General features: G+C 42.3%; 1 protein-coding gene across 10 annotated transcripts in view; it reads right to left on the bottom strand.

Moving 5' to 3' along the window:
- Positions 1-18,831, bottom strand: part of Akap13 (A-kinase anchoring protein 13) — a 270,998-nt gene that overhangs the window by 14,937 nt on the left and 237,230 nt on the right. For 8 of the 10 annotated variants that reach the window (XM_038314009.1, XM_038314012.1, XM_038314015.1 and 5 more), the window contains 10 exons: positions 16,283-16,418; positions 14,453-14,565; positions 13,739-13,891; positions 12,653-12,903; positions 10,384-10,509; positions 10,156-10,273; positions 8,710-8,958; positions 3,535-3,611; positions 2,595-2,776; positions 2,376-2,458 (listed from right to left, as the gene is read on the bottom strand). In XM_038314009.1, coding sequence (XP_038169937.1) covers positions 2,376-2,458; positions 2,595-2,776; positions 3,535-3,611; positions 8,710-8,958; positions 10,156-10,273; positions 10,384-10,509; positions 12,653-12,903; positions 13,739-13,891; positions 14,453-14,565; positions 16,283-16,418 — 1,488 coding nt within the window. The remainder of the gene's footprint in view (positions 1-2,375; positions 2,459-2,594; positions 2,777-3,534; positions 3,612-8,709; positions 8,959-10,155; positions 10,274-10,383; positions 10,510-12,652; positions 12,904-13,738; positions 13,892-14,452; positions 14,566-16,282; positions 16,419-18,831) is intronic. The other 2 variants (XM_038314011.1, XM_038314014.1) reach the window with 2 other exon arrangements.

Below are 18,831 nucleotides of genomic sequence, written 5' to 3'. Positions count from 1 at the left end.
TTCCTACCCTTAGTATTCAATTCCAAGTATTTTCCTACATTCATGACTGTTTTCTTTGAGACACACTAAGCTTAACGAGGCTCATCTGTGTGACCATGGGTTTGAAACTGTCTATTGGAGCCGAATGGGAACTTGGGAACTTAAGGCTGTATACACTGCCCTTCCTCCCCGACTGACTCTTGATGGGTCCACTGCAGGCAGCCATAGCTGCTGTGAAGTTGTGACCATAGCGACCATGCCTAGAAGACAACATCCACAGCCTTCCTCCCTATCTTGAAGCCCTTATATTTTTCCCACTTCTTCTGCCATGTTCCCAGAGCCTCAGAGGGCGTGATATAAAGGTCTTGCTGAGGGCTGAGCACTCAATTGTCACTGACTTATTCTCAGCATCTTGAACAGCCATATGTCTGCATTCACCACTGTTCTTTGCAGATAGACTTCTGTAGCATTTTGACTAATAACCTCATTTCTTCCACTGTCCACTTTCTCACTCACGTCTCACTAACTATCCTAAGGATCTCCCAAGGGGTCCATCTCCAGTGGCACCTCTACTTCCTCTAGCAAGTCTCCTAAAAGTGTTCAAAACTTGAAAAAAAATTACATTAAAAGTATAGCATTCCCAGGGCTGGAGAGATGGCTCAGTGGTTAAGAGCACTTGCTGTTTCTTTCAGAGGACCTGGGTTCAATTCCCAGCACCTACACGGCAGCTCACACCTGTCCGAAACTTCCTTCCCAGGTGATCTGATACCCTGGTACCCTAACAGACATACATGCAGGCAAAACACTAATGAACATAAAATAAAAATAAATTATATCCTTGTTTCCTTTGCAGACTGAGCTTTCATGTCCTGTCACTTACTCCTGACCCTGCAGACCCACCACTCCTCGGCAGAAAAATAAGGTCTTTTTCACATAACTATCCTTAAGAAGCAAGATAACTTTTTTCAGATGTAACTTATGCAACAACTTCTGTGAGACTTACAAAGGCAGAATGAACAGATCCCACATATTTTATATGGTCCACCAGACCAAACTATGGCTTGTCACTCATTTATGTGCCCTTTGGGTGTGAGCACCCAAGGGATATATTTTAGAAATCACGACAACCAGGCTGGAGAGATGGCTCAGTCATTAAAGGCTAGGCGCACAACCAAAAATAAAAGAAATCATGACACCCTAGTACCCAGTAGTACATCTGGCCAACTGCATGACAAATGTTGAGGAAGCTTTTATCCCTGTCATCCTAACCGCAGGCTAATAAGTTTCTATATAAGTTTGATATAATGCGGGTGTCAACTCAGTCATAGTTTTCTCCTCTCCCATCCTCACTGGAACAGAACCGTGCCACTTCCTAGTTTCAGGACTAAGCTCTACAGGTACTGTATTTATTCACCGAACTACTGGCCTTATTTCTACCCAAAGCAGTTTTCAGAAAATTCAACTAGCATATAGTGAATACAAGAAGACTCTCAAGCTCCAGTGTTTAATGAGAGGAAGTGTAGTCCCAGCACTCTAGAGCAGAGGCAGGAGGATCCAGACTTCAAGGCCAGCCATGGTTACAGAGCAAGATCTTGTCTCACAACAAACAGAAATTAAAATAAGACAAGACAGGGATAAGGAACCCTGGCTCAGTCCTTAGGCGCGCGCGTGCACACACACACACACACACGGCCCTGGGATGCTTGGCCTTTGAGGGATTCACGTTTGTCATCTGCACTATGGGAGGCAGACAAGACATGGAGCAGTGGGTACTCACTGAGCAGTGCTACAAGCACAGTGAGCCCCCTTCCCTGAGCCATCTCACAGTTCATCTGTGAACACAGCAAGAGAGAAGGCCAGGGATTGCAAAGAGTTGATGAGACTAACTGGAGAATATCTTCCTCATCTTAACCTTAGACATGCCTATAAAGTGTGGCGACTTCTCTATGACAAGGCATGGATAAAGTCACTACTGTCCAAGGACAAAGAATCAGAGATCAAGAACTTTGTCCAAAGAACCAAGATCAGAGAATCCATATTCTCCAGTGCTATTTATTTAATATTTATATATATTTATATTACTCATTTTCATTTGTATAGGGCTGGCATGTTTGTCTGTGCACCACATGCATGCCCAGAGGCCAGAAGAGGGTACCATATCCCCTGAAATGGGAGTTATAGACAGGTGTTTGGAAATGAACTCAGATCCTCTGGAAGAGCAACCAGTGTTCTTAACTGCTTAGCCATCTCACCAGTCCCACTAGACTATTCTTACTGCATTCTCCTTTGGGAACTATTTGTTTCTGTAGTTGAGCTGACTGGAGACAGTTCAATGCTCATGAAAAGACTGGCCATCTGCAACTGCAGATAAAGACAGACCATTTCCAACATTTTACCTTTTAACTCTCGGGCTCTGGTATCCAACAGTTTCTTTTCTTCTTCATTCTCACTAGGAATCCCTTCATCTTCATCTCTGTTCCTAACATAGCCAAAATAAAGCAAGATGAAACAAACAAACCGTCCAAGATGTCAGTCACATGTCACTGCCCTGTGCACATCAAGCCACACAGAGGTACGAAGAGAGAGGAAAGGGTGGGCCTTGGTGTCTCACTTACAGGGAGTTGATTGTATCCTGAATGATATGGATCCAGCTGTTCCGCTCCTCTTTGGAGCTAGCGTGGACCTCCACCATCTCTGGATCTTTCACTCCCATACTGATGAGGAACAGACCTTTCTCCTCATGTGCCACTTCTCTTACAATCAGCTTCTTTAAGGAGATCACAGTTGACTTATGGTCCTGGACAGAGGAGAGAGGCAAACATAAGACATGCATGCAGTACACTCTCTTGAAGACAACTCTAACCTAAGGTAAACTCAGACAGCTTTAAATGCACGACTTAAAAAACAAAATAAAATCAATTTAATCCTTTTCCAGGAAACCCCTTCAGTTTTCAGATAAGCATTTCATCCTTTGCCTCAAATGTGAACAAGAGATTTCCACACTGGAGATTAGAGGATCATGGCCACTAAAATTCTGCTTTCTGCATGATGAATCTGGGAGACACATTCCACAGTGGATTTCTATTGTTATCAAATCATCAAGTGTTCAGGGCATTCAACAGGATTGTGAAGGAACATAAAAATAATCTTTTCAGGGCTGGAAAGATGGCTCAGAGGTTAAGAGCATTGCCTGCTCTTCCAAAGGTCCTGAGTTCAATTCCCAGTTACCACATGGTGGCTCACAACCATCTGTAAAGGGGTCTGGTGCCCTCTTCTGGCCTACAGATATACACACAGACAGAATAGTGTATACATAATAAATAAATAAATATTAAAAAAAATAATTTTTTCAGTGGGAAGGAAAACAATGAAACACCACAAGGGCCCTTAAGGACTCGATCCCAGGGATCCTCTGTGAGTCAGGCGTTTTCAGTGGACAGGTAAGCCACAGCTGTATGACAGACATGGTGATGCTAGCTGGTTAGACTTTATACCCAAACTAGCTAGCATGAATATGACTTATTTCAAACAGAAGAGAGCAACAGTTCAGCTTACCAAGGATGCAAACACGTATTTCTGGTCTTTTTCTTGAAGGAAAACTAAAATGTCAGTGAGGAGAACTGCTTGAACCTCTGCAAAGAAGAAGTGGGAAAGAGGAGGAGAGAAGCCATTCATCAAACTGGTTTAGCAATGCACAGTGACCGTGTCTGAGATCATACCCACCCCCTGCAACAGTTTTGTGATTCTACAGGATTCAGAGTTGACCACTGGATTTTAGAGGTATTTATTTTATCTTTAAAGTGTTTAGAGTTATTTTGTTATCCTTAATAAACTACGCTATCTAGCATTTTACAAATCTTCAGATAGCTATTGTTTTCAACAATAAGTATAATAATAGTTATATATACGGAAACCCCAGATTTCTCACTTAGAAACAAGAGGACAAAATATAAATCCCAGACCCCAAATAGACAATATGGATCTCTTTACAATGTTGCTAAATGGAGAAATGAGTAATTCATACCTTGTAATCAATGTGTTACTTTTAGCTTCACCTTCCTGGGATGTTTTGAGGGACATGACTTGACCCACAGAACAGAGGATTCAAGCATATACAAAGTTACTGGCAAAGCAAATAATTGCTTTTTACCCTAGAGGCATTTTAGGCACATCACCATAAGCCTTGCCTCAGAAAAGGTTAAGTGATCAGCCCTGAAAAGATATATCTTGCATTGCAGAGTGTGTGTGAGCAAGCCAATTTTTGTGTCTTCCAGAGTTGACTTTGGGTATTTTCCTTTTTTTAAAAAAAATATTTATTTATTTATTATATATATAATATTTTGTCTGTGTGTATGTCTGCAGGCCAGAAGAGGGCACCAGATCTCATTACAGATGGTTATGAGCCAGCATGTGGTTGCCAGGAATTGAACTCAGGACCTTTGGAAGAGCAGGCAATGCTCTTAACCACTGAGCCATCTCTCCAGCCCCGGTATTTTCCTTTATTACTCTTTAATTTTTTGGTTTTTTTTCTTTATCTAATTTTAAAAAAGATTCATTTATTTATTATTTATAGAGTGTTCTGCCTGTATGTATGCCTGCAGGCCAGAAGAGGGCACCATATCTCATTATAGATGGCTGTAAGCCAACATGTGGTGGCTGGGAATTACCTCAGGACCTCTGGAAGAGTAGCAGGTACTCTTAACCTAAGCCACCTACCTCTCCAGCCACTGTTTACCTTATTGTTAAAACAGGGTTTCTCTTACTGAACCTGGCTGGAGCTTGCCATTTTTGGCTGGACTGATAGGTCAGTGAGCTTTGGGGATCCTCCTGTCTCTATTCGTTGCCCCTCTTGCCCAGGTTATAGTGTGCATCACTGTATCTGGCTTTTATATCAGTTCTGGAGATCTGAATTCAGGTCTTAATACACTCACAGAAAGTCACTCAAAAAGTGACTGCTCAACTAAGCTATTATTCTGCATGGCAAAGTTTTAAGTCTAAAATACTTATTTAAGAATGAAGGTGAGAGAGGCAGGTGCATCTCTGTGAGTTCAAGGCCAGCCTGGTCTACAGAGCGAGTTCTAGGACAGGCACCAAAGCTACAGAGAAACTCTGTCTCAATTTTTTTTTTTTTAAAAAAAGGGTACAATTCAACTGATGTGTTAAGTAGCGAGCAACCTTTACCAAAAACACTCCAGGAAATATTCTTCAGTACCCCCCCGCCCCAGTGTTAGAGAGGAAACTCTGTGTTCTGTGCACGATAGGGAAGTAGCCCACCTGAGCTACACTCATAGCCCACAGTTTGTTTATCATCTTTCCAAATTTCTCATAAATATTAATGGGAAACGGCAGCCAGAAAAGTATCCAGAGGGATGTATAGCAGAGACTTTCTCCATCCTCACAGTAAACGAGACTGGTGGGTTCACTTCCCAGCACTGCATCAAACAGGGTGTGTGGTGCACACCTGTTAACCCCAGCACTTGGGGGAGTTCAAGGTGACCCTCAGCTGAGTTTGTGATTAGTCTGGTATACCTGACATTATCTTATCTGTTACCCCTCAAAAACAGGACAGAGACATTTTAAAGCAAAAGATTAAGACTCCCCCATCTCACCCCATCACAGATAGCTTAACTGTCAACCTGACACAGCCTAGCGTCATCTGAGAAGAAAGCCTTCATTGCCTAGATCAAAGAGGCCCCTGGTCATGTCTGGGGGAATGGTCTGAATATTAATTGTTGTAGAAGGCTTCAGCTCACTGTGGGTGACACCATTTTCTGGGGAGGTGATCCTGGACTATGTAACAAAGCTAGCTGAGCAGAGCCCATGAACAAATGAGAGTGAATCAGCACCCAGTGTTTCTTCAGGGCCCTTTGCTCCTCTCCTGATGTACTTCAGTGATGGGCTCTGACCTGGAAGTGTAAGCCAAGTACACTCTTTCCTCCCCATTGCTGTGTTACTCAGAGCGTCTTTAATCACAGCAACTGAACAGAATAGGAAAAAGTGAATTCAGCTCTCTTCCACTCCATTAAAACAAAACCACGTGTGGAACCAGAGTGCGTAAATGGGGGAGGTAAGCCAGGTAAAATATCATGTTTTCTCTCACATGCAGATGTAAATTTAATTATTTGTAATATAGGACATGAAAGGTGAAGAAAGACAGTTTGGGGTAAGAAGGGGACTAGCAGGAGGTGCTGGTGGAGCAAATAACCATGTATATTGTATTAAAATATTATAATGAAACCCATTGTTTCGTATGCTAAGAAAATTAATTTAAGAAATATGTAGGGCAACACATTTTGGTTTGTCTAAATTATGGTCAAACTAAGTTAAGTCTAAGCTGTAGAATATGAAATATGACACATAAAAACCCAAACCAACAGACTGAGGTGTACTTCAGTGGTGCCTAAGACTCCAGCAGATCTAGATTCTACCACCATCGCCACCCCAGAAATGGAACAAAACAAACATCTTTAATTGAATCCAGGAACTTCAAAAAAATTCATCAACTCATGATGGAGCAGGGCCATTCTCCTCTGCTCCCTCGAGAGCAATGCACATCTCCAGCCAGCTACTCAGAACTACCAGGCCGACCCTTACATGTTTTTCCCTCTGGAAAGCAGAGCCTATAGCTCCTTGGGAAATAGATTTATGCACACCTCTGCCACAACTAGAATTTCCTACAAAGCTACACAGCAAACAGAAGCAAGGGAGGTCTCAATTTTCAGGCTAGACAGCAGTAATTTTCCATGCACTATCATTAGTTTTGACAAGTTATTTTAAGTTTACTTTAAAATAATTCAGGTGTCTGCCAAAAATAAGTTCGAAAAGCGTAAGTTTCAACTTTGTTGGATCCTGAGGTTTATGATCAGTGTTATGGATCAGAGAAATAACAATCCCACCCCTTCCACGGGGTGTTCAACACAGCACTGGCTGTTCTTGGCAGGAGTTCACGGGGGTGTGAAAAAGACTAAACAGCAACCCCTTCTCCCCAGAGCAGGCATTTCCAGGCAGAAACCTATTGTTCTGCTATTGGTTTGACCACAGCTTTATTCCAACAGCTGGAACCTATTTGTTTTTATTTTCGGAATAAGCTGCCTTGTAAAGGAAGAGAATAAAGCGTTGGCTCTAGGTAAGAGCAGCTGTAGCAAACCCAGTTCCTCATGAGAAGGACAGGTATTTCTGACCTGCCAGTCTGCTTGAAAGACAGCCTCAAAGTGGTGGTGTGGAAAGAGGTCTGGGCTAGCGTCCTCAGACCACCACAGAACTGTGAGGCTAGAAGGAAGGAGCACCTTAATTCATTACAGGATATCCTAAACACTCCTGATCAGTGGTGAGGGACACATGAACATTATCCCATGCTTCTTTTCCATGTCTTCCACTGCTGTCCAGGCACTGGTGGGTGACAGTTCCAGTGCCTTTGTCACTTCTCATGTCCTCTACATGACTCCCAGTTGTGTTGAAAAAACGAAACAACAAAACAACCCCAAACCACAAAACACCTAACTCATCCCTTGTCCACGCGATACCCTCTCATTGTGAGCCTATTCCATGCCCACAACCAGCAAGAACATCAAGAGCCAGCTCCTCACTGTGTGGCAGGCATCTCTGGCAGCTGGACCCCAGCAGATTCTCCTTTTTCTCATCTCCTATCACTCTCTTCAGCCTGTCTGGGAGTCCTGATGATTTAACTCTCTCTGGGTTCCAGGCTCTCCCAACTCCATGCTTTCTTCCAGCAACACTGTTCTCTTCATTCTTCAAGACTGACCTCCACGGCCACTCATCCTCCCTCTTCATTCTGGCCCCACCACACTACAGAAGTACCCTCTTCTTGCAGGTCTTAAGTCCGCTGCCTGGAGGGGACTTCTGTACTACTGTCCTAAGCATAATAGGCTAAGGGCACCTGAGTGCTCTGACGGCAGACACCTATGGCATCGTTCCTGCTGAGACGGGAAAGGAAACGTCCCCTCTGATGTCAGTGTGCTACTGGGACAACAGCGCACCCATGGCCTGTTCCGCATCCTCAGCTCACTGAGTCCAGGACTGTGGGGGGAACAACAGCAGCTGCTGTGAGGGCAGAGCTCACAGAGGCAGGATGCCTCTCTAGTAAAGTTCTGACGAAACCGATCACTTTCCTAAAAGTAAGATGGATTGAATAATTAAAAACAAAAATGCTTAACTTCCTTAACTTGCTGTAGGTGACTGATGAAAATTGAGAAATCATAAATAAAATGAATGAGTTACCTTTAAGGATCTATTTTGCTTTAGAGAAAAATGACAGACATGAATCAAAGTAATGAGGAATGCAGTTGAAATGAGTTAGACTTGCCTTTCTCTACCGTCTCAGAAGGTCTTTTGGGAGTGATAAATTCTCAATTCTTACGGACTCACAGTCCCTGACTCAGACAGTTCTGCCACTGACCCCATCATCCCACAGTGGCCACTCAGCACCTCTCTGGGGGAACACATCTTCTGCAACAGTCTGCTATATGTATTAATTTGATCCTTTGTGTTTTAAATCACATTTGCCATTTTTCCTGAGTGTATCTTTTCCTTACTGCCACATTTCATAGGGCTTTGTAACTCACTTCAAATGAGTCTTTTCTGACATATTACTAAATGGTTGTTGCCCTGGGTGATGTCTGGTTACAGCTCTCTAGGAAGAAACCTGGTGGTGAAGTCCAGAAGCATCTGGATTCTTCCTGTCTCCCCAGGCACACATGGAAGCAGTCTTACCTTTCAGCCGTCCTGTTGCGCTCTTCAGAAACACACTCCCATCCCGCACCAGCTTCTTCCGTTTCAGATCCTCCTTGGCGAACATTTGCCCACTCTTCATCCTCATGATCGACTTGCTATCGGTCTTCGTGTAAATCTCACCGAGACGGACTTTCTTCTCATAACTTGCCACTTTGCTGTCCACGGCTCCAATCACATCCTTCACCAGGCTCAAGGACTGAGCCAGGTCTTCCTGCTCCACTTCATTGTCTTGGGAAGGAAAGAAGTAATTTGAATGGCTCCTCGCACACAAGAGCAGACAGGAAGGAGTCTACACTATCACATTCCCCAGCTGTTATACTTTCACGCTGGAGCCAACACACCAAGTCACATGCTGACCTTTCCTGCTGCCGTAAGTTCAATTCCAAAGGAAGTTAGGTATTCTCAGTGCTAGGGATGATATGCAATTATATGCTCCAAAGCCAAAGAAACCAATGTTTTAGGGAGAGAGAGCAGCAGAGGCATGTAACAAGCTACTCAGTTATATCTTTGCCTACTCTTTGATGTGATTGCCTCATAACTTTTAATGTAACTGCCTCGGAGAAGCAGCAGCTGAGAGAAACCACTACATACTGATTAAACAAGACAGAGAAACAATTTAGCACGTACGGGAAGAAAAGGTGGGAACTGCTGACCAAATTCAATGTTACCTGAACTAGTCCATGCTCAGGGCACATAATGCTTTAACAGAACTAATACATGGTCCCTCCGCGGTATCGTCCATCTACCCCAATTGTGGTGATTTAACACTCCAAGTGGTATTCCAGGGATCAAATCCAGGGCCTTGCACATGCCTGGGAAGTAATCTAACACTGAGCTGTACCTCCAGCCTGCTGTTCCAGGAACTAAATCCAGGACCTGTGCATATCTAGGAAACACTGCAGCACCCAGCTGTGCCCCCAGCTCCTCAGTTTTTGCCTAGATACAGAGAGACCTCACTGGCTACCCAGGTTGGACTCGAATCTGATCTAAGTCCTAGAAGGCCTCAAATTTGTATCTCCCCTGCCTTAGACCAAGAATCTAAGTCCACACAACTCTTATCGTTGGGCCTATTTCCTTCTGTTCAAGAAAACTGTGTATCAGGTGGGTTAATTTTGTTTCCCTAAATTCCAGCACTTGGAAGGCTGTGCAGAGCCACCATGAGTTTGAGACTAGACTGTCCTACACAGTGAAACATGATCTCAAAAACTAAAGACAGCAACAAAATAAATAGCCATGAAAAGATGCTTACAAGGTAAGATATACCTGTAATCATGGCACTTTTTGGGGAGGTGGAGGAGCTGTTGTGATTTTGAGGTCAACCTGGGCCAGAGTGAACATCTGTGCCCGAAGATAAATAAACCACGGAGCTGAGCACAGACACCCTGGTTTCTAGGGCTATCTGGGTCTGAGTGACAAGGAGCTCACCTTTGGTACATTGCAGTATCCTCTGGAATAAAACTGGGTACTTGGTGATCCTCTGAGTTACAAGTAAAATGCACTCTGGAATCCCAAGCCTTCTCACTACTGAACTGCTCATCTTCTTCTGCAAAGGAGTGAAGAAACTGTTAGTTCGCGTGTGAGGAAGGTAGCTCTAGCCAAAATGAGTGCTTATGCTCTTGACCATGGTGGGGACGCTTGTGTTTCAGGGAGTACCTTCACAAAGGCTTGGAAACGCTTATCCTTTGTGTAGAGGTCTTTGAAGTAGTTGACAGACTGGTTGTGCTGTCCACAGAACTTGCCATATGTCTTCTTTAAGCGCTCTGCATTCTCACCTGAAAACTGCCCCGGAAAGAAAATAGGAGTTACACCACAAGTCAGGGTATTATTCTATAGAGAGTTCCCAGGCTTGCTGTAAGAACTAAGAGTGCTTCCTAATAAACTCCCCCAAAAGATTAAATGGTGCAGCAGTTTTGGCAAACAGCTTGGCACTTTATTGAAGGGTTAAACACTGAGATCTGAGAAGATCCAGTGATTTGTTGTGGAGGTTTCTTCACTCACAGTGGAGAGGCAGAAGCGGAACTACTACCACAAACCAAGTGCCCTAATAGGCTGAGTCCAGTACAGAGTAACACGAATACCACTGGACTAAAGTTTCAGTCCCAACAGCAAAGACTTTAGTAGGGTTGTATACAACATAAGAAGCTACAGACAAGAATATAAGTCAAGATGCAATACCTATATATCTATACAGGTACTGAAGTACTGAAGTCGAGAGAGAGAGAGAGAGAGAGAGAGAGAGAGAGAGAGAGAGAGAGAGAGAGAGAGAGAGAGAATTTGGAGGAGAGATATATTTGGGGAATATGGCTCTTCATTTGTAGAGCCTCTCATTAGGCTTATTTTATAGGACTTTTCAATCTGCACTTGTCAAATGCAAGCGTCTCACACAGAATACACATTTATTTGCATCATGCCTGTTTCTACAGATTTTCTTAAGGCAGAAACCTCTGTCATATTCAGCTGTGCAGTTTTAACCCTGGCATTTAACAGACAGCAAATCCGTCTAGTGAACACACTGATCAACTATCAAGTGAGGGATGTGGGCAAGGAGAAGACTTCTAATTCTCAGTCAAGCCTGTAATCCCAGTTCTTTGGGAGGTTCAAACAGCCTCAGAATAAAAGCAAAAAAAGGGCTGGGGATGTAGCTCAGTGGTAGGGTTCTGACTTACCATGTATGAGAAGTCCTTGGTTCAATCCCGAGTACTGCCCCAGCCCCAACCCAATTCTCATTCAACCGTTCCAGCAACTAAACCTCTGCATCTACACAGAAGCAGGGATCTATTGAGGGGGAAAGTTCTAGCCAAACGTGTATGATATTCTTGTCTGTTAGGTTTTATTAGCAACATTTAATTTTTAAAAACAGTAAGAAAATAAACATCAAGAGCTGCTCATGACAAACAACTAAAAAAAAACTTTGTTTTTCGAGCTTCTCTGGAATGGGACTGAAATAAAATCATGTCGAAAAAACAGTAACACATTTTATTATAAGTGTTTCACAGATAACCTATTGGTCAACTGCCTAAGCTTTAGCTGGTCTCAAGATAGATGGGATCTACCCAGCGGTGGTGGCGCTCACCTTTAATCCCAGCACTCGGGAGGCAGAGACCACCTGCGAGTTCAAGGCCAGCCTGGTCTACAGAGCGAGTTCCAGGACTGCTCCAAAGCTACTGAGAAACTGTTTCAAAAAAATCAAATCCAGGAATTTTTTTGTACTTTTCTGTGATCTTGTTTTATTTTGAGTTTAAAATGCTTTTGTGGCACAACTTAAACTTTCTTTAAAATGAAAAAAAAAAATCAAATCAAATCAAAAAGAAAGAAAAAATAAAAGATAGATGGGATCCTTTTCAGATGAGCCATAGGGAAAGCTCAAGATTTCAATAAACATTCTTTTACTTCCTACACAGTGCTGTTTCTGATGACTGTATGGACTTAGAGAAAGAAAAACTTTTAGTATATACTTTATTATTATATATATTATATTATAATTACCTAACTTTCTTTCTTTCTTTCTTTCTTTCTTTCTTTCTTTCTTTCTTTCTTTCTTTCTTTCTGTTTTTTTTTTTTTTTTGGTTTTTTCGAGATGGGGTTTCCCTGTAGTTTCTAGAGCCTGTCCTAGAACTAGCTCTTGTAGACCAGGCTGGTCTCGAACTCACAGAGATCCGCCTGCCTCTGCCTCCTGAGTGCTGGGATTAAAGGTGTGCGCCACCACCGCCCGGCCCTAATTACCTAACTTTCTAAAAATAGCATAAGCAGAGAACCCTTCTTTCCTTATTTTATAGAAAAGAAAATTGAGGGTTAGATGAACTCAAGCTGTTAAGTCTACAAAGAAAACCAGTAAAGCTGAGATATACACGCAGGGATCCAGAATCACAAAGCTTCTCTGCTGCCCCAAAGTGTGAGAATCCCAGCCCTGCCCGCTGCTCACCTGATTGACAAGCACATCCCCTATCCTCTTGACAAGAAAGTTCCTTTCACTTTTCTCTACCAGAGACTCCTTCTTCCGTTCCAGGATTCTCTGAAAGAACTGGCTGTGGATACTGATCAGTTCATCCAAACAAGGGAACAGCTTTTCCACCATCTGCTGCTCAAAGAGCAGATCTGTCATCATGCCCCGGCTGTACACATCACTCATGATCTTGAGCGTGCGGATGTGATGTAACTCTGTCTGCATCAACTCTGTGAGAGAGAGAGCAAGGGTCTTTCAGACCACAGCTAAGCTTGTGAGGTTAGCTCAGAGCCCACTGAGACTTTGACACTGAGCCAACAGCTGTCTTCCGTGGCACAGCCTTAACTCGTGCCACCTTTTCACTGACCTAACACTTCTCTGATGACAGGTGTACTGAATTCGGACAGTCTGAATGATTTTCAGAGTCCCTTCCTTTCACTGTGTTTCTGCACTGAACTCAGTCTCTTTTATTTACTGTGTCCCTGCTTCCCAGAACCGATGACTATTTCACCTTTCTAGTCTAGCTCAAGAATGAAAATGCATTTTTAGAAGGCATCTCTTTCATACACTGCTGTACAGCTGCGCATGCAAATATAAACAAACTGTTCAGTCTAAGGAGAAAGGAACAGAATGGGACACTACAGGGCAAAATGAACAAAAGGCAATATCAAGACTCCAAGCTGGGCAGTGGTGGTGCATACCTCTAATCCCAGAACATGGGAGGCAGAGGCAGGCAGATCTCTGTGAGTTCGAGGCCAGTCTGGTCTACAGAGCCAGTTCCAGGATAGCTAGGGCTATTACACAGAGAAGCCCTGTCTCAACCCCCGTCCCCCAGATCATGTCTTCATACCTCAGTGGTTTTAATGGAAACCTTTATGATGCTGCATATTCAACACTTAATTTTTACAGTCCAACAATCACTCATTTAAACATGCTGACAGGGCAACTCCTCTTCAAGTTCCCTCCCCGGGAGACAGGACAGTATCTCTACCTCTCAATAACCCTCATTGTGTGCAAGCCGGATGGTGGAGATGACAAACAAGCAAAGCAAATGAAGCATCTCACCGTAAATCACCTCCTGCCGTTTGACCACGTCTTTCTTCTGCTGTTTAAGGAACTTGCTGTCTACTATGCGGCTCCAGGACTCTGCTTCTAGCTGTTTAGAGTCACTTTCAAAATCTCCCATCAGCTGTCCTTCATTCATGTCTGTACCTACTCCTCAAAATACAAAAAAAGCAACCTCAGGATGTTGGGTTGTTGACCTCTACAAGTCTGGAATTTCCTGCAGGTGAAAACGAATTCCTAAGACAAATCCTCTGTCCTAGCGTAGAGGATACTCAAGGAGAACATACTAGTCAGGATCACTGTCAAGTTCAGGAATGGAAGATTCTATATTCAAGTCTGGCTAGGAATGATAAACATATGTACATCTAGCAAGATTGAAACAATTCCTAAGTGAAGCTGGAGCTTAAAGCATCCTGCTATCTTTATGGGCTGCATGTTCATCTGAGTACACTTACAAATGTACAGACACAGAACTGAAAAGCATCCATACTAGAGTATGTCTAGGTTAAAATCAGTGTTCCCTTCTGTGGAGAGCCAACACCAGGACAGGTGTGACTGCCAATGCTTGGCACTGCAAGAGATGCTTTACAGGCAATTGAGAGACTTTCCAGGGAGGGAGGGAAAGAGCAGGCCCTGCTATTTGGGAATAGTGTGATAGGAGATGCACTGGATCCTTACAGACGTTTAGTAATACAGGCCAGAGTTTCCTCTTACCCTCATCAGTAAGTGATTCTGTTGACTCATTGACCTTGCAGATTTTATTCAGTGAGTCTGTTGAATGAGACAGAAATTTCCAGGTGTTTGACATGTTCTCATCATTGCCAACTCTAGAGACAAGAAGAAGACCACACTGTCAAATACGATCTGATAAGCTGTGGTGTACATTCTTAGGTGAATCCCTAAAAAAAAAAACAAACTCTAAAATGACAGTTAGTCGTGGGTTTTATGATGACTTAAGACAAGCTACCTGGGTACATAGCAAAAAGAAGCATTACTAAAAAGTTTAGAAGTGTTACCAATGCAAACTCAATCTTAGCCCAACTTTTTGAGGCTTTAAAAAAAAAGGTACAGAGCATCATGTACACATTTATATAGAAAAATTAAAAATTTATTACAGGAGTTTGAGAGATGGCTCAGCTGTTAAGAACATGGGCTGCTCTTTCAGAAGATCCGAGTTTGATATCTAGCCCCCATATGGTGGCTCACAATCACCTGTAACTCAAGTTTCAGGGGATCTAATACCCTCTTCTAGACTCCATAGATATCAGGTATACACACGGGGCAAAGACATGCATATGGGCAAAACACATACATAAAATAACTTTTAAAGCTGGGCAGTGGTGGCGCACGCCTTTAATCCCAGCACTCGGGAGGCAGAGGCAGGTGGATCTCTGAGTTCGAGGCCAGCCTGGTCTACAAGAGCTAGCTCCAGGACAGGCTCTAGAAACTACAGGGAAACCCTGTCTCGAAGAAACCAAACCAAACCAAAACAAAACAAAAAAACTAACTTTTAAAAACATTACATAATCACTTACTTTTTTTTTCTTTAAAAAAATCTCTACCCTACAAACTACTGAGCATGTCAATAAATGATGTTCTTTGGGCCTTTCCACCTTAGCTCACAAGCTAGCATCGTGGGAACCAAGTAAATGTTTGTTCTAGGACACGACAGCAAGTGGAACTCATTAAACTTCACTTCTTTTAAACTCAGTGTTTCAGCCAGAATGCCAATGAGTTTGATGACATTACAACTTTGAAAAGAAGACTTATGGAAGTCACAGAAATAGAGACAAAGAAGAATACCTCAGATGCTGGTTTGGAAGATAAAACATTAGCTAACACAGAGGTAGCAAAACACAAACAAAAGCAGACTTTGCATCCTTAGTCAGAAATTTTGGTCCAATCTATGCCAGGAGAAATTTAAGCGGTATTAAGCCCTACATTTCTGAAGATGTATACTGGATGAATGGGAGGGAGGGAAGCATTTTAACCCAAACAGTCAACAGAATCATAGTCATCCCTTTGCTAATAACCTGACAATCAATGCTGAACAAGCCATGGCCTCAGCAAAGTTTGAAGAGGTTACAAATGGAACTAATGCAGCAAGAAGGACCCTAACTGGAACTGACGGCCCAGAGTTCACCACCGTGACTTCAGAGGTAAGGACAGAAAGCAGATTTAAAAAGAAACAAAACCAGGTTCAGCTGAATAAAACAAAGGTGTGATATCTAAGACATAGGTGGTTATAATGGAATATTCATGATTAAATCATCTTTTCCATGACTCAGGTTCTTCTTCTAAAACTGGCTGGTCATGTGCAAATGCCTAAAGCAATCCGGAGTTCTCTGATTAAACATTACCAATCTAAATTATAAATGTAAGTATAAATACAGTACATCAAAACCACAACTTCCAACCACTTTATCCACGCCATTCAACTGTGTACCAACCCATTATTTTATACACCCATTTCTTTGTCAAATAAACGGATTATTATGTCCTTGTCACCCATATGTCTACTGTAGACTCTTTAAGCCCACTTACCCAGTGATGTTCTGTATGGAAACACTTTTAGAGAGGGAGACACACTGCTGGGACCGCCTGTTAGTAAACATTGGCACGGCAGTGGCCTCATCAGGCAAGAGGACTGCAGACCTAGGGCGCTCCTTGGGCTGTGAAGCTGCAGGGGAAGAGAGCACATGAATTGAAGCATCACCTTTCCAGATCCCTAGTGCTGACTTATTCCACAGACGCCACAAAGACACAAAATGTTTTCAGTTAAAAAAAATGTTTTCAATACATTAGCTCCTTAAAAAAGAAAGAGTTAAAGATGGGGTCTTCACATCCTTGGCTTGAACCCAGAGATCCACCCAAGTGTTGGGATTAAAAGCATGTGCCAAAACACCAGTTGAAGCTCTGGAAACACAAATCAGGTCCTCTGGAAGAGCAGCAAATGCTTCTAACCAGAGTCAATTCTCTAGCCCCTGCTCATTGATGGAAAACATGTATTTTGGTCAATTTCTTGAATTTATAGATGGAGAAAAATAAACACCTGTTTAATGTTATACAGGTTATTATGGAGTATTTTCTTTAACATGACCAAAGAGGAACTGGAGCTCTAATCTAAAATGATCACACAGCACATGGACACTAATTATTTCTCCTTGGTAAGTGAACTCTTGCCAGAGATGTAAATTTTTGTATTTATCTAATCCCCAGGAGGGTCAAGAGCTAAGAGAAAAAGAATATGGGGACTGGTATAATTTTGCAATATTATAAGATACCTTTAATAAGTAATAGCACTATAGTTGATAGCTAATTCAAATTCTATTTAGACAATAGAAACATGGTATGCTACATTATGACCAGGTCCTTGCTGCAGGAAGTACGAAGGGAGTCTAAGGTGTGGGCCTCTCGGAGATTATGCTTCAGGGTTTCCAGGGCACAGCATGTCCTAAGTATTTCAGAAGGGTGATCAGCGAGCAAATGAAATGTCAGAGAGGAAGAAACAGTGGTTCTCAGACTAGAGCGAGGATACAAAAAGGCTAGAAGGAAAACAGAATATTCTGATGGGAAGAACCATATGAACAAGGGGCAAAATAATCATGAAAAATTAGTGGAGAAAGAGAAAGAAGCAAGTAGAGGGAGGACACACACAGACACACACGGGGGGGGGGGGGAAGCACCAGTGAGGAGAAGACCCAAAATGTTTATGCAGAGCCCTAAATAATTTGTACCTAAAAGGCTGCAGAAGATACAAATACCATGCGATTGAATCCACTACTATACTCTTGTGTATGCAAGTGTGCTTGCCCATGACAGTTCATGTTGGAATATGTTCCTCAATAGCTTCTAAAACCTATTTTTTTTTTTTTTTGAGAGAGAGAGGGTCTGTCACTGAATCTCATTTTGACTAGACTGGATCAGCATTTTGACTAGACTGGATGGCCAGCAAGTTCCAGGTATCTGCCTGTCTCTGTTTCCAGGACCCAAGGTTACAAAACATATGCCACCATATCCAAACTCAAACTTGGGTCCTCATGCTTGTCCAACAAGCACTTTACATACTGAGCCATCTTCCCAGATCCAGAATTTGTACATTTTTTTAAAAAAAATATTTATTTATTTCTTATGTATACAGTGTTCTGTCTGCATGCATGCCTACTCACCAGAAGAGAGCACTAAATTTCATTACAGATGGCTGTGAGCCACCATGTGGTTCCTAGGAATTGAACTCAGGACCTCTGGAAGAGCAGCCAGTGCTCAATCTCTGAGTCATCTCTCCAGCACCAGAATCTGTACTCTTAATCACTATAATACTGGCATTCCATCTTATCCTAGTTAGAATGGCTATTCTCAAGAGAATAAAATCAACAAATGACGATGAGGATACAAATGGAAAAGAAACTGTATTGTACTGCTGGGAGGAGTAACTTAGGACAGCCACATGGAAATCAGTATGAAGTCCCCACAGATTAAAAATGCAACTTCTATCCATCCAGCCATACCACTTATGGATGGATACCCAAAAGACCCAGAGAAAGGCTACTATAAGGATGCCTAAACATCACTGTTTACTATAGCACTATTCACAATAGTCAAGTCATGGAATCAGCCCAAAAATGACTATCAGTAGGTGAATAGAAAAAGAAAATGTGATATAATGGAGTTTTATATGGCCAACACTCAAGAATGAAATTATATTATTTGAAGGAAAATGTTTAGTGAGACAATTCTACACAAATTAGACTTATATATTTTCACATATGAAATTTTAAAAAAGGCAGGGACTTGAAGGCAAAATGAAGGACTACTACAGATGGCTAAGGTGGAAACAAGGAGGACGGGGATAAGAAAAGCTAATGGGAGGCGTTCTTAAGGTACATTTTATATATGGAAATCTCACAACAAAACCCAGCACTCTATAGATTACTATTAATACAAATAAAGTTCTCTGTGAGGGTCAGAGGCAATCTACATAAAAGACTGTGCTTCTGAAAGATATTTTAAAAGTTATTTCATCTGATGGGAAAGAAAACAGGCTTCTGAAATAGTTGGTAACATCACAGAAAAAGGTTTTAAGATTAAAACTG

This window comes from Arvicola amphibius, chromosome 12, assembly GCF_903992535.2.
Source record: "Arvicola amphibius chromosome 12, mArvAmp1.2, whole genome shotgun sequence".
In the NCBI taxonomy this organism is placed as follows: domain Eukaryota; kingdom Metazoa; phylum Chordata; class Mammalia; order Rodentia; family Cricetidae; genus Arvicola; species Arvicola amphibius.
The sequence above is the reverse complement of the archived record's forward strand: the minus strand, read 5'-3'. Positions and strand labels throughout refer to the sequence as shown.